The 13,662-nt window shown below is 48.3% G+C and overlaps 1 protein-coding gene across 1 annotated transcript; it reads right to left on the bottom strand.

The window, feature by feature from the left end:
- Nucleotides 1–6,413: 6,413 nt before the first annotated feature.
- Nucleotides 6,414–12,263, bottom strand: LOC136541501 (probable flavin-containing monooxygenase 1). Its single transcript, XM_066533416.1, has 5 exons — nt 11,738–12,263; nt 8,498–8,735; nt 8,135–8,310; nt 7,241–7,593; nt 6,414–7,005 (listed from the first exon to the last, which is right to left on the bottom strand). The coding sequence occupies exons 1-5, from the start codon at nt 12,176–12,178 to the stop codon at nt 6,636–6,638; spliced, it is 1,578 nt and encodes a 525-aa protein (XP_066389513.1). The 5' UTR covers nt 12,179–12,263; the 3' UTR covers nt 6,414–6,635.
- Between the last annotated feature and the right edge of the window lie 1,399 nt (nt 12,264–13,662).

Below are 13,662 nucleotides of genomic sequence, written 5' to 3'. Positions count from 1 at the left end.
GCTTGGACTTTGCTTGATATCTTGGGTCTTCACTTGTGCTTATAAGGTCTTGCTTGAGGTGTTGATCATCGGATCATCACGTCGCCTTTGTCCAAGTCACGTCTTGCACCCTATTGGACTACAAAACAAACACTTGCAAATTCATTAGTCCAATTTGGTTGTGTTGGTCATCAAACACCAAAATTCAAAGTAAATGGGCCAAGGGTCCATTTTCCTTACAATCTCCCCCTTTTTGGTGATTGATGCCAACACGACCAAAGCAAGCAAATAACAAAATTTTTAATTTAAAAACTATCTACTTGCTAGGATGCAATGCAAGGGGCAAAGTTTTATGATGCTAAGAGATACTACATGCAAGACTATGATACCAATTGAAGACCTAGCTTGCCCTTGCAAATGTCCCCATGTGGCATTATGGATTAAAGTCTTGCTTCTTATAAATTCTTCTCATTACTTAGACTTAATCCATAATCCACTATCCTCCCTTTCTCGGACCATTACCATTTGTAGACATTAACTTAATGCTTGTCTTTGGTCCTCCAAATTCTCCCCCTTTGGCATCAAACACCGAAAAGGAAGACATTAGTAGCACAAGGGAGGGTCAAACTTTGTGATCCTTTGTATGTAGAATTTGATAGATCACAAAATTTGACTCACATTATATAGACTAAGCTCCCCCTAAATAAATGCATACATATGATAGAAGGCAAAGCATATGCATAATTGGCAAATTATTGCACAAAGGAGTTTAATCTATATAATGCATGGATAAAGCATATAAATAACAAAATGAAGTCAACATGATGATACTAAATGAAGAATGATGCTTAACTTTGGGGACTCCAATTTCCTTACAATGAGACTACTACACATGTGATAGGTTTGAAAAGTTGATACCATTTAAAAAGTGTTAGTCTCAAAGCATCCAAGTTGTAGAAATACTCCCCCTAAATATGTGCACACAAATATAGAATACAGTGTAGAAATCATGCACATTGATTTTAGAATAAAAAAATACCACTTGAAAGATGACATCTCATGAATGTGAGAATCATTTTCAAAAAGATATCCGGGAGAGATTATCTACAATTTGGACTTTGGCACATATTAGATGAACAAAAGTAAGACAAGCTATGTGCCGTGCTTGTAAGCAATTTTAAACCATGTAGGTTTGCTCCAAGGGTTAAAAATGAGACCGAGCAATCCTACCATAAGTTATACCTAGTGTATGCATGATAAAAGATATAAGCATGCAAAAGCAATCCTAGGCATGAAAAGTAACTAGATGCTTAAAGATACCAATTGTAGGAAAAACTAATTGCAAGATGTACCAATTTAAAAGTAATAACATCTAGTTACCTAACATGGGAAGGGGAATTTGGGTCCATAGTATTCAGTAACCCACTTGGCAATGATTTTGTCCATCATGATGCACCCCATGAAATGCACCCATACTTTGCCAAGTCTCCAAATTCCCGATTTCCAGTGGACTCCTTACTTCCCTTTCGGGATCCAAACCTTCTTGGTGCTTTTCATGTTGGAAATGATTTCCTTTGGCACCCAAAAACGTTTGACCCCATTGTTGGCTTGCTTGTTCACCTTGATGGCCACCACCTTGTCATTTTTCTTCTTCTTCAAGAGATAAGGTGTGGAGGCTTTCTTGTCCACCTTGTTGGTGTAGGTGTTGGAGAGCTTGCTTGTTTGCTTTTTCTCTTTCTTCTTTTCTCCTCCCCCATTCTTCACCTTGCACTCATAGGACTTGTGACCTTCCTTGTGGCATACGTAGCAAACCATGGTTTGTCCTTCATCAAGCTTCTTCACTCCCTTGACGGTGTTATCTTGATGAAGTTGGGTTTGCTTCGCCTTGCCTTTCACTTGAGTCAAGTTCTTGGTGAGGCGAGCTACTTCTTGCTTGAGTTGCTCATTCTCCTTTGCAACCTCTTGTGTGCATGTATCTACAATCACTTTCTCAACACAAACTTGGTTGTACAAGGGTGAGTCTAAACATAAATCTTTGCAAGAAGTAGAGACATCCTTTTTAATAATCTCATTTCTTTTAGATGCCTTGGAGGAGGTTTTATTAACGGCCTCAAGATTAGAAACTTTATTGGTTAGCTCATCACAATGTTTGCACATGATTTCCATTTTAGCAAGCAAACTTTGATAATCATTTTGTGAGCTGGCTAACTTTTCTTTTAATTTTTCATTTTTCTTTGCAAGTTGCTTATCACTAATTGTGCATTCATTTGTTGTTGCACTAGCTTCAAGTTGCTCAATTTTAGTAGATAGTTCAACATTTAGATTTGCAAAGTTCTCATATTGTTCAAGCAAATTCTTGTATGCTTCTTGTGAACTACCTAGCTCTTCTTTTAAATTTTTGAGCTTCTTTTGTTGACTAGTGCAAACTTTAGCATATTTAAGATTTTGTTGCACAATTTCATGATAAGAAGGCATATCATCATCACTATCACTCTCACTAGAGGAAGAGCTTTCGTTACCTCGTGCCATAAGGCACATACGTGAAGAGCTAGATGATGAGTGCTTGCGCCCTCGCCTCTTGTGATGGTCTTCTTCACTTGAAGAATCATCCCATGACCTTATTGATATGAGGGCTTTGTTCTTGCATGCCTTCTTCTTTGTCTTGGGTGTGGGCAAACTTCCACAAAGTGCCCCACCTCGCCACATCCATAGCATCCTCTCTTTCTTTGCTCATTTCTTTGATTGGTGAAAACGAGGTCTTGGATTTGGATGGGCACACCCTTGACATTGAGCTTTTGGATCATCTTCTCCACCTTGTTGATAAGTTTGATTGATTCTTCATCAAGGTCGGAGGTGGAGGAGGAAGATTGATCATCACTTGATTCTTCTTCATCATCATCATCATCCTCATCTTCATCTTCACTTGAGGAACTTGAGCTTGAGCTTGTCTCAACTTTCTTGCCCTTCATCTTCTTTTTCTCGCTACATGCGAGAGCTTTGCCTTTGCTCGATGAAGAGGCCTCTTCTTGACCCATCTTACGTGACATTTCAAATGCCACTATCTTGCCAATGACAATGCCCGGGGTCATGGTGCTCAAGTCCTCCATATTGTGAAGGATGGTGATGATGCTTGAATATTTCTTTTGAGGTAGCACGGAGATGATCTTCCTCACGATGTCCGCATCATCTAGCTTTAATAATCCTATTGAATGGAGCTCATTGATAATTAGATTCAAGCGTGAATACATATCACGAACAAGCTCATCATCATTCATTGTAAAGGAATCATAATTTTGCTTAGCTAGACAATGTTTTTGCTCACGGACATTACTTGTGCCGTCATGGAGCTCTTGGAGTTTTAACCAAATCTCATGTGCCATATTTAAAGTAAAAAGTTGGTTAAAAACATCCATGCTGAAGGATTCAAACAAGCAATTTTTTGCTCTAGCATTAAAATGCAATTCTTTTTCATCACTCTTCGTGGGTTTTTCGGGATTCTTAATGGGTTTTATCCCGTCACGAGTGACTCTCCATACACCTAAATCAACCGCCACAAGATGACAAGCCATTCTTACTTTATAGTATGGGAAGTTAGTGCCATCAAATTGTGGAGGCCTAGCGGTATCCATCCCAACCACTCTAAATAGCGTCGGCTCAACAGCGGTTAAGCCAAAGGTCCAAAATGAGCCAACCGGCTCTGATACCAATTGAAAGGGACCGTGACGCCTAAGAGGGGGGGGGGGGTGAATTAGGCAACTTAAAAATTTAACTCCAAAACTATAGCCTCTTGTTCTAACTCTAGCAAAACCTATGCAAAAGATAATCTATCTAGAAGTGCAACTATGGTTTTGCTAGTGTGTTGCTATCTCTACCGCAAATGATAATAATATGATCAATGTAAATGCGGAAGCTTAAAGAGCGAGGTAGAGATATGCAAATTCTCATCGACGACTCCGGTATTTTTACCGAGGTATCGAGAAGCGCGCAAGCTTCCCCCTAGTCCTCGTTGGAGCCCCTCGCAAAGAATCACTCGCAAGGGCCAAGCTCCCGGTCGGAAAACTCCGTGGATAGCCTCGGGCCTTCCTCACGCGCAAGTGGGTCTCCGACGTGCCTTCCGGCAAGCCTCTCCCGGATGCTCCCCGCCGTCTTCACTATCAAGCTTCCGACCGAAACGCCGCAGGCCTTGTTCCCTTCGGTACACGGTGGCGGCCGTACCATAAACGCGGTTGGTGCGATCTCGCAAGACTTCAAGCCCCTCCGATGTACAACTCTTGTGCTCGCAAGCACGGGGTGGCAAGAGGTATGCAAACCTCACTAAACACTAGGCATACACCTAGAGCAAGCGCATAAGCGGTGGTCTAATCAACCTAAGCACTTCGCAAAGCACCTACGCTAATCACCTGATGAAACACTAAGCACTATGCAAGTGGAGATCACTAGAATGGTGTATCAACACCCTTGGTATGTTTCCTTAGCTCCACACTACTCATTTGGCCGGTTGGGGGTTGTATTTATAAGCCCCACTGAGAAAGTAGCCGTTGGGGTCGAACTCCCACAAATCTGCTACTGACCGGACGCTGAATCGTCCTGACCAGACGCGTCCGATCGTCCCGACCGTTGCAGCCGCGAACTACCGATCGGACGCTGCCAGCGTCCGGTCGCCTGCCACCGGACGCGTCCGGTCGCAGTTTCGCGCGCCTGGAACCTCTCTGTACTCGATCGAACACTGATGCCCTGCGTCCGGTCGGTTGCCGCCAGCGTCCGGTCTAGCGTCCGGTCGCCTGTCTGCTGAGCCACCGGCCCAGCGTCCGGTCACGCTTCCAGCGTCCGGTCCAGAGTCCGGTCGCCTCTACGAGCTCATTTCTTCGCGATCTTGCGTATGGCTTGGTTCCAATCTTCATGCTTGGACTTTGCTTGATATCTTGGGTCTTCACTTGTGCTTCTAAGGTCTTGCTTGAGGTGTTGATCATCGGATCATCACGTCGCCTTTGTCCAAGTCACGTCTTGCACCCTATTGGACTACAAAACAAACACTTGCAAATTCATTAGTCCAATTTGATTGTGTTGGTCATCAAACACCAAAATCCAAAGTAAATGGGCCAAGGGTCCATTTTCCTTACAGTTTTTTGTCGGGCACTCGGCAAAGACTTTGCCGAGTGCCAAAAAACACTCAGCAAACAATTTTTTAGAAAAAATAAAAAAACCAAGCCGCCATCTTGTCCTCCGTCGCCGCGCCGCCACCACGTCGCGCCACCACCACGCCGTGCCGCCACCACACCCCACCACGTCGCACCACCACCATGCCGCACCACCACCACACCGCGCCGCCACCACGCCCAGGTCGCCGCAACAGCCACGCCCCCACCACCACCACGCCCGTCGCCGCCGGATCCAGGAGAGGGAGGAGGGCCGGGAGACGGAGGCGCCAGATCTAGTGAGGGGAGGGCGGGACCGAGCCAGAGAGGGAGGGGAGGGGGGCGCGGTGGAGAGGGAGGAGGGGAGGGCGGGGCCACACCGGCGCCAGAGAGGGAGGAGGAGGGGGGCACGGTGGAGAGGGAGGCGCCGGAGAGGGAGGGGAGGGGCGCGCCGGCGAGGGAGGAGGGAGGAGGGGAGGGAGGGGGCGCGTCAGAGAGGGAGGGGAGGGGCGCGGCGGAGAGGGAGGAGGGGAGGGCGGGGCCGCACCGGTGCCGGAGAGGGAGGAGGAGGGGGGCGCGGCGGAGAGGGAGGCGCTGGAGAGGGAGGGGAGGGGTGCGCCGGCGAGGGAGGAGGGAGGAGGGGAGGGAGGGAGGGGGCGCGTCAGAGAGGGAGGGGAGGGGCGCGCCGGGGCCAGAAAGGGAGGAGGGGAGGGAGGGAGGGGGCGACCGCGGGAGAAGAAGAAGGGGGAGGGGAGGGGCGCGCGCCGAGGAATTAAATAGGATTTTGTCCTTTGCCTAGTGTCCTAGATCTGGGCACTCGGCAAAGTTTTTTTTTCATTTTTTTCTTCTCCTTTTCCAGAAAAAAGATTTTATTCCTTTGTCGAGTGTCCTAGATCTGGGCACTCGGTAAAGTTTTTTTTTTCATTTTTTTCTTCTCCTTCTTTTCCAGAAAAAAGATTTTATTTCTTTGCCGAGTGCAAAAAAGAAAACACTTGGCAAACCCCCCCTTTGCCGAGTGTTTTTTTGACACTCGGCAAACCTACTCTTTGCAGAGTCTTTTTTTTGCCGAGTGTTTTTAGCGCAGCACTCGACAAAGAACTTGTTCGCCAAGTGCCCAAGGGAATACACTCGGCAAACAAAAAAATACTCAGTAAATTTGACGTTTCCGGTAGTGATATCACGGCCGGCTCAAGTGCTGAACCGGCAGTGTTGCCCAACTCAACACTGTCGGTTGCAACCCTATCAAGTATAAACTTGGTCTTTGCTAAAAATATATAAATTCAGTCAAGGTTAAACTAGTTTGAGTTGGACATATCCTAAACTTTTATTCTTTTGTAGACTGAGGGAGTAACATACATCCAAATTTACTATATACCACGAAACCTTTACGTCTTTTAGATAAGTGCAAAGATGGTCGACATCACACATGTGACAGTACACACATTATGTATTCGCTGTAACAAGAATATCTGAGAGCATGAATTGTGATCCGTACGTGCCAAAGGAATCTAGACACAAGTTCTAGTGTTCCTTGGAGTTGGAGTTGGAGAGTAGGTTAGCATAATCACCAGGGACATAGACCTCAAACAGTTCTGAAAAGAACCCTTTCTTCCTCCTAGGATTGCACCCCATGTCACGGCAGAGCTGATCGTTGTACCAAGTGTTCAGAATCATGATGCTGGACCGACGGAAGTATCTTCCACAATATCTCTTCATGTACTTTTCCCATTCCAGGACATCCTTCTGCATTGCCGCAACGTTCGGTAGTCTGAAGCTGCCGTCCAAGAAGCGCGCCAACCACTTGGCGCGAATGTCCGAGGCGTACATGTTCGAAAGGGTCTCAGAATATCCAATCACGGCGAGCTGAGGTATCTTAGGATTTATGCACAATCTGTTTGTGAAACATGCATGTTTGAAAATTTAGCACGATTCATAAATGATGGCCAAGATCGAGAGTTCAAATTAGGACAACACACACACACACACACACACACACACACACACACACACACACACACACACACACACACACACACACACACACACACACACACACACACACACACGGACAACACACACACACACACACACGGACAACACACACACACACACACACACACACATACCTGTAGAGAGGCACAATAGTGGATTCTGACCCAACCGCGACGCTCCGGAAGTACTCTGAAGTGAACATGTCCTTGATCTTCTCGTCGCCCTTGAACCCGGTTCCGAAGATCACCAGGTCGCTCTTGACCGGCGACGGCTCGCCCTCCACGAGCACTCCTTCCTTGCAGAAGCTGAATGTCTTGGACTTCTTGAGCACGATGCTGCCTTCTTCCAGCCTCTTGTAGTGGTCCTTGGGCGTGATGGAGATCATGTCCGCAGCCAGCGCCTGGAACAGGCTGTGGTCAGGCACCATGCCGTGCTTCTTCATTGGGATGGAGTAGTAGCTCTCGGCGAACTTGTGGAACGCCCACCTCTACACACACAGTTAAATTAAACACACAAATTATTTAATTTATTTCTGAATTCATCACTACGAAAAGTAGTAGATATGTTTATCAGTTCATAATTATTACAGAAGTAGTAATAACTGGATGCATTAGACATTAGTGTTTATATATGTTTATGTCAGGTACTCTACTGTCACATAAGTAGGCCTTCGGCATGGGCTATCGGCTGGAGCGCTGGACATGTGGGGTGGACTTTGGGCCTGCTCAAGCAACCAGGACAGTGCCTACAAGAGACCAGAGGAACACCTGCACAGGGAGGGAAGAGAATACGAAGTCGTCGTCTACCTCCGTCTAGGACTCAGCTTCCTTGCTGTTCTTGCTATCTCTACCCCTGATTCCTTGCTGTACCTAGTCCAACTCTCTCTAATCCTTCCCGATTTGTACCAGTTACTCTTGCATAATTGCTATTCAGTAGTGAAGGATCGTAACAGTTTATCAGTTGTTAATTAATGATTACAGAAGTACTACCAATAACTGAATGCGTTAGACATTAGTTTATATAGTTACCAAGGGAGTCAGAAGAGTGGCCAAGATCGACAGGAGGAGGCCTTCGCCAGGCTTGTGGATGAGGAGTTCAGAGAAACGGTTGAAACAGAACTTTGAGCCGTTGATGCCCCAGACGGAGTAGTCCGGTAAGATCCAGTGCTTTGTCCGGACCACCATTGTACATGGGTGAGCAGTGCCTACAGCACAAACCAACGTTAAGTGGATGTGTATAGAACACTTTTAAATACTGTAACTCTTAAGTTTTAGTTCTAACAACTGTTCAAAATGCTATACGATATATACAAATATCAATTTAGATTGTCAAATATATAATATCAGACTTCCAGAGGGAGTGATGAAGAGGACTATATATCTGCGCCATACCATTTACTTCGGCACATTCAGTGGCAATATCAAGTGCAGATTTCATGTAGCCAACGACAGTCACACGCTTGCCCCTGATCATCTCCTTAGCTTTACTTGTGCCCATTTTGGCATAGTCCATGGAGTGGATCACCTGCCCATCAAATACTTCTGGACCTTTACCTGCTGGGAATGTGGGTGTGTTGGGCACACCACTGAACCTCCCTATGCAAAGAACGACAAAGTCTGCTTTGTGTGTCTGCACAAAGGTAAAAACTAGTTTCTGGATTATACAATAGTACTCTGTATGTAAACATGCATAATCTATTGTTGTTTGTTTGTAGGCTCAAGTTATTTTTTTAATTCCTAGGTGCATATTTATATTATGGTCTTTTTGGGTTGCCACAAACTATAGCATGGGTTGTATTGAATCAAATAAAGCATTAGACTAGATTTTACCAGCGTTCACGCAATTGCGAGGTCCTGTTTGGATCACCTAGAACTAGTTATTAGGGGGTGTTTGGTTGCAGGGACTAAAGTTTAATCCGTGTCACATCGAACGTTCGGATGCTAATTAGGAGGACTAAATATGAGCTAATTAAAAAACTAATTACACAGGAGTAGACTAATTTACGAGATGAATCTATTAAGCCTAATTAAGCCATCATTAGCACATATTTACTGTAGCACAACATTATCAAATCATGGACTAAATAGGCTTAAAAAATTCGTCTCGCAAATTAGTCGCAATCTGTGTAATTAGTTATTTTTTTAATCTATATTTAATACTCCATGCATGTGTCCAAACATTCGATGGGACATGGACTAAAATCTGGACTAAGAAACCAAACACCCCCTTAGTCTAACTTCTCTAAAGTTTAGTCCTATTTGTATACATGGACCAGTAGCTACTACTAGTCCACTTTAGCTTGCCTTTGTCAACTAGTGATTTGTAGTGGACCTAGAAATTCATAGAAGAGGCGGCTAAAGTTCATCTTCAAGCTCTAGAGCCCCTTCTTTCTCTTTTCTATGTCTATATATAAATTAGGTGAGACTAAAGGAGATGCTCCATTGTCACGGAGGCAGTAGGAGGACGGAGGGCCCCCCTTGGGTGGGGAAGCTTGAGCCCTGCCCGCCCCACCGCTAGATCCACCAATGTTAGTGAACTAGTTGTTAGTTAGGGACTAAAAAATAGTCCATCCATTTAGATGGCTTAGGACTGAACTTTAGTTTTGGTATAAAAAATATCCATAACTGTTGAGCCCCGCCGAGAAAAGATGAATTTTGTTGGGTTATGTACATATATAAATGGAAAAATTGGCTACGGGATACTCAAAGTGATCTCCCTTTACTGCTGAACATAAAAAATGACGAGATTTGCCGGAAAATATTTTAGTTCTTGTCAAATTTGCTCGTGGCCACCGGACGCAATAAAATATTTATTTTTGGCTTTTGAGGAGAGAGAAGAGCGGTGAAATGTCGTTTCTGCCCGTGCCTCCTCGTTCCTCACTCCCTGTTCTTCTCCCCCCTCACCGATCGCGCTCGCAGGCGACCACCGGCCGCAGGAACACGCGGGCCACCCCCAGCTGCCGGCACGCGTGGGATTTGGCCGCCGCCACCGCTGTCCCCGCTCGCCGCCGCGCTCCGTGCCCTGCTCTCCATGTCCGCCGCAGGGGACGTGCCTGCCCAGGCTCGGCCACCTCCACACCGTCTCGCTGCTCTCCTCCACCGCCGCCTCGCTCTCCCAGCTCGCCGCCGACACGTGCCTCCTCGCCTCCGCGCCCACGCCGGCCCCATCCTCCTCCTCTGCCGCCTCCTGTTCCGCCGCGGAAGACGCGCTCGTCTCCCGGCTCCGCCTGGGCTCCATGGCCTCCCGCGCCGGAGCGCTGGAGGAGCTGGCAAGCACCGCGCCCGCGCTGCCGGAGCCCTGCGCGGCCGTGGCCGTCTCCGCGGTGGCCGCGCTGCTCGACTCCGCCTCCGCCGCCGGGGACCTTGCGAGCGCGCCGTGGCCGCGCTGGCATCCTCGGACGCCGCGCGGCCATTCCTGGCGTGGTTCCGCGCTGGAGTCCGCCACTACCGAGAACGCGTGCGCAGCGCTGCTTCCGCTGACGGCGTCGTCGCGGACACGTGCGCGGCCGTGGCCGCGCGCGGCGGGGTGGAGGCGCTCCTGTCCGCCTGCGCCGGCGGCACACCGTCGGCGCTGGCCATGGCGGGCGGGGTGCTCCGCAACCTCGCAGCCTTCCCGGACCTGCTCCCGGCGTTCCGCGACAAGGGAGGGGCGGTGCCGCTGCTCCTCCTGCAGCTGACTGGGCACGCCGCGGCTCGTTCCCCTGCTTCCATGGCGCAACGCGGGTCCGCTGCTCCCCGCCCGGCGCGTCATCTCCCAGGCAGCTGCTCCCCTCCCTCAGCTGCTCCGACTCCTTGGCCGCGCTGAACAGCACTAGGTAGTAGTGAGCGCCTACACGAACAGGCGCAGGAACTCGAATGGGAGGTCGAGGGAGGCCGTGAAGTCCACGAGGCGGTGGCCGGTGGCCTCGAGGACGTTGAGCGATGCGCCGCCCCCTTAACGGCCAAGATCTTGACTCGCTCGGGTTCAGCGCACACCCGCGGAAGAAGAAAGGGATAGAGAGAGAGAGAGAGAGAGGAAGAAAGAGACAGGAGCAAAACTATCATTTCATAGTTGTTCTCTCACCCCTTAAGCTAAAATGAATGTTTTAAGGCGTCCAGTGTCCTTTAACAAACTTAACACAGAGTGTCCACCGGCAGATTGATTCATTTTCGATGGCTGCTGACAAAGCAACCTCACTTTTAGTATCCACCAGCCAATTTTCTCTATATAAATCTATATCTGTTCAGTTATATATGTCCATATCCATATCTGTTTATTTATATCCATGTCCATGTCCATAGCTGAACGAATATAGATATGCTCATGCAACAAAACCATTCGATATGGATATTGCTGTCACACATACATGAAAAAATAATTATCCAAATATGGATATGGACATATATTTGAATTCCTTTCAGTGATAATATCATATCTGTATTTATAGAAATACCTTTCCTTCAAAATATAAATGTGAGTAAAATATAGTTATTTTGCTTTCTTTTGTTATCTAGCTCCGTTCATCCTTTTGACCTTGTCAATTCTTTTATTGTTTGATAGTGTACCGCATGTACGTATATTTTATCGAAAAAAATGAGTACGGAGCTGCGTGATTTGTATCTCGGGCACAACACGAATGCATGCTAGCTCACCTCCACGTGGCCGTTGGCGTCGGCCACCGACAGCCGCCACTCGCCGGCGCCGGAGCCGAACGCCTGGCCGTTCCCAGCCCACTCCTCCCACGCGGCCATGGCCTGCTCGCCGACGCCGTGGTACTCCATGCCGATCACCCGGTGGCCGAAGCGGACGCAGCCGAGCACGCCGAAGTGGCGCGCGTACGCGTCGAGGTACGCCACCACCTGGCGGTGGCTCGGGAACTCCTCCGTCACGCTCTCCGGCCACGGGAAGTCGGAGTACTGGTACATGGACCGCGACGTCTGGAGCTTGGTGCAGGCCAGGGCGCGCGCCCACACGCCGCCGAGCACGGTGTCGGCCTCGAAGAGGGTCGGCTGGCAGCCGAGCTCCAGGAGGTGCTTGCACACCGTGAGGCCGCTGACGCCTGCTCCGACGATGACCACCCGCTTCTTCTCCATGCCTGCCGCTGCCGGCGGTGTGATGCTTGGCTTGGGTGTGCAGCTAGCGCGCGTGAGGTGTGAGAAGCGGAAGCTGGCTGGCTGTGACGACGAACCTGATGAGTGATCAGGTGGCATCTTATAGGAGGTCGGTCCGAGAGCTGTCATGTTAAAAAAAAATGAAATGAGAAATGCACAAATGCGTGAAGGTGATTAATTTTAATTTGTTTATGGCGCACGATTTGAAAGATGCCGTTTCTTGTGTTGGACAGGTTGTAGTAGCTGGAGGTTCCTGATAGGGTATGAGAAAGTATTATTGCATGGGGCTATCACGCTGATCAACACTACTATATACGCAATTCTTTTCCCAGGCGGTCAAAATAAGTTTTCCCAGGCGGGCATGATGTCCACCTCCTTCAAATCGTCAGGCAGCAAAAAAAGCCTGTCTACGTAAATGAGAACCCGTCTGCGTAAATGATTTCACAAAAATAAAAAAAGCTCGCCAGCGAGCCCACCAGAGATCTGGGCATGCCGGAGCCAGATCCATTACGGGCAACGTTGCTGCTACCGGGTGTGGCCTCCCTGCGCTCGCCGCCATCGGATCGAGAGGCTCCCCCATGTACAGTGCCGCTGGCAGAGGCCTCCCCACGTGCGTCGCCGCCGGATCCGGTCCCCACACGTGTGCGGCCGCCGGGTGAGGCCTCCCCGCACGCGCAAGCCCATCGGATCCGGTCTCCCTTGCGCCTCCTGGATCTCACGCCATGGTCGCCGCCCGCTGGAGCTGTACCTGGCCCACCGACAAGGGAAGAGTGAGGGAGATGAAGAGGTGGAGAGAGAGATGGGGAGATGGGGAGAGTTGTACCTGCCCCACGGTTGCCGCCAACACTGTACACCAGATCCAGAAGGGACGAAACAGATTGAGGTGGTGAAAGGTCCTTATTTGGTTTTGGCTAGATGAACTAATATATGTTTATGTCGAGATATACAAAGATGATTAGTCCATAGATACACTAGTTGGAGCAACCTATGCCATAGAGGTAGAAATGACTTAGATATGTTAAAATGCTCACACTTTGTGATGAATGAGCTTATTGCATGTGATACATGACATGGAGTCATGTGGCTAGCTAGGTGAAGAAGATCAATACAAGGCTTGATCTGATGGACCAGTTGCAAGTGTGCAGGATGAGTCGGAGGTTTTGGAGCGACGCACTGCACATGGTGGAGAAACTTGAGCAAGGACTTGACGCAGATGGAAGGGCAACGGCGAAGAGCAAATGATGTTGAGATCCATGAACCAAAGGTCACATGATGATATGAATTGGATCATATCATTTGTTGATGGAGGTTAGTGCTTGTATGGCAACAACATTGGAGGAAATGGAATGCGCAAGACAAAGGTATATCTTGTAGGACATTTCTTTTCATTGGTCAAAGGTTGTGTAGAGAAGTGCATGACCGAGTTTAAGATAGATGGTCGTACTATCAAGAGGGGCAAACTTGTT

The sequence above is a fragment of the Miscanthus floridulus genome, chromosome 3 (assembly GCF_019320115.1).
Source record: "Miscanthus floridulus cultivar M001 chromosome 3, ASM1932011v1, whole genome shotgun sequence".
Taxonomy (NCBI): Eukaryota; Viridiplantae; Streptophyta; class Magnoliopsida; order Poales; family Poaceae; genus Miscanthus; species Miscanthus floridulus.
This window is presented reverse-complemented; position numbering and strand designations above follow the sequence as displayed.

What these genes read in the sequence shown, in the direction of transcription:
- LOC136541501 (XM_066533416.1), bottom strand. Translation starts at nt 12,178, where the DNA reads ATGGAGAAGAAGCGGGTGGTCATCGTCGGAGCAGGCGTCAGCGGCCTC. An exon ending in CCACTCTTCTGACTCCCTTG is followed by an intron (nt 7,594 to 8,134) that starts GTAACTATATAA and finishes CTGTGTGTGTAG; the next exon opens with AGGTGGGCGTTCCACAAGTT. An exon ending in ACTATTGTGCCTCTCTACAG is followed by an intron (nt 7,006 to 7,240) that starts GTATGTGTGTGT and finishes TTTCACAAACAG; the next exon opens with ATTGTGCATAAATCCTAAGA.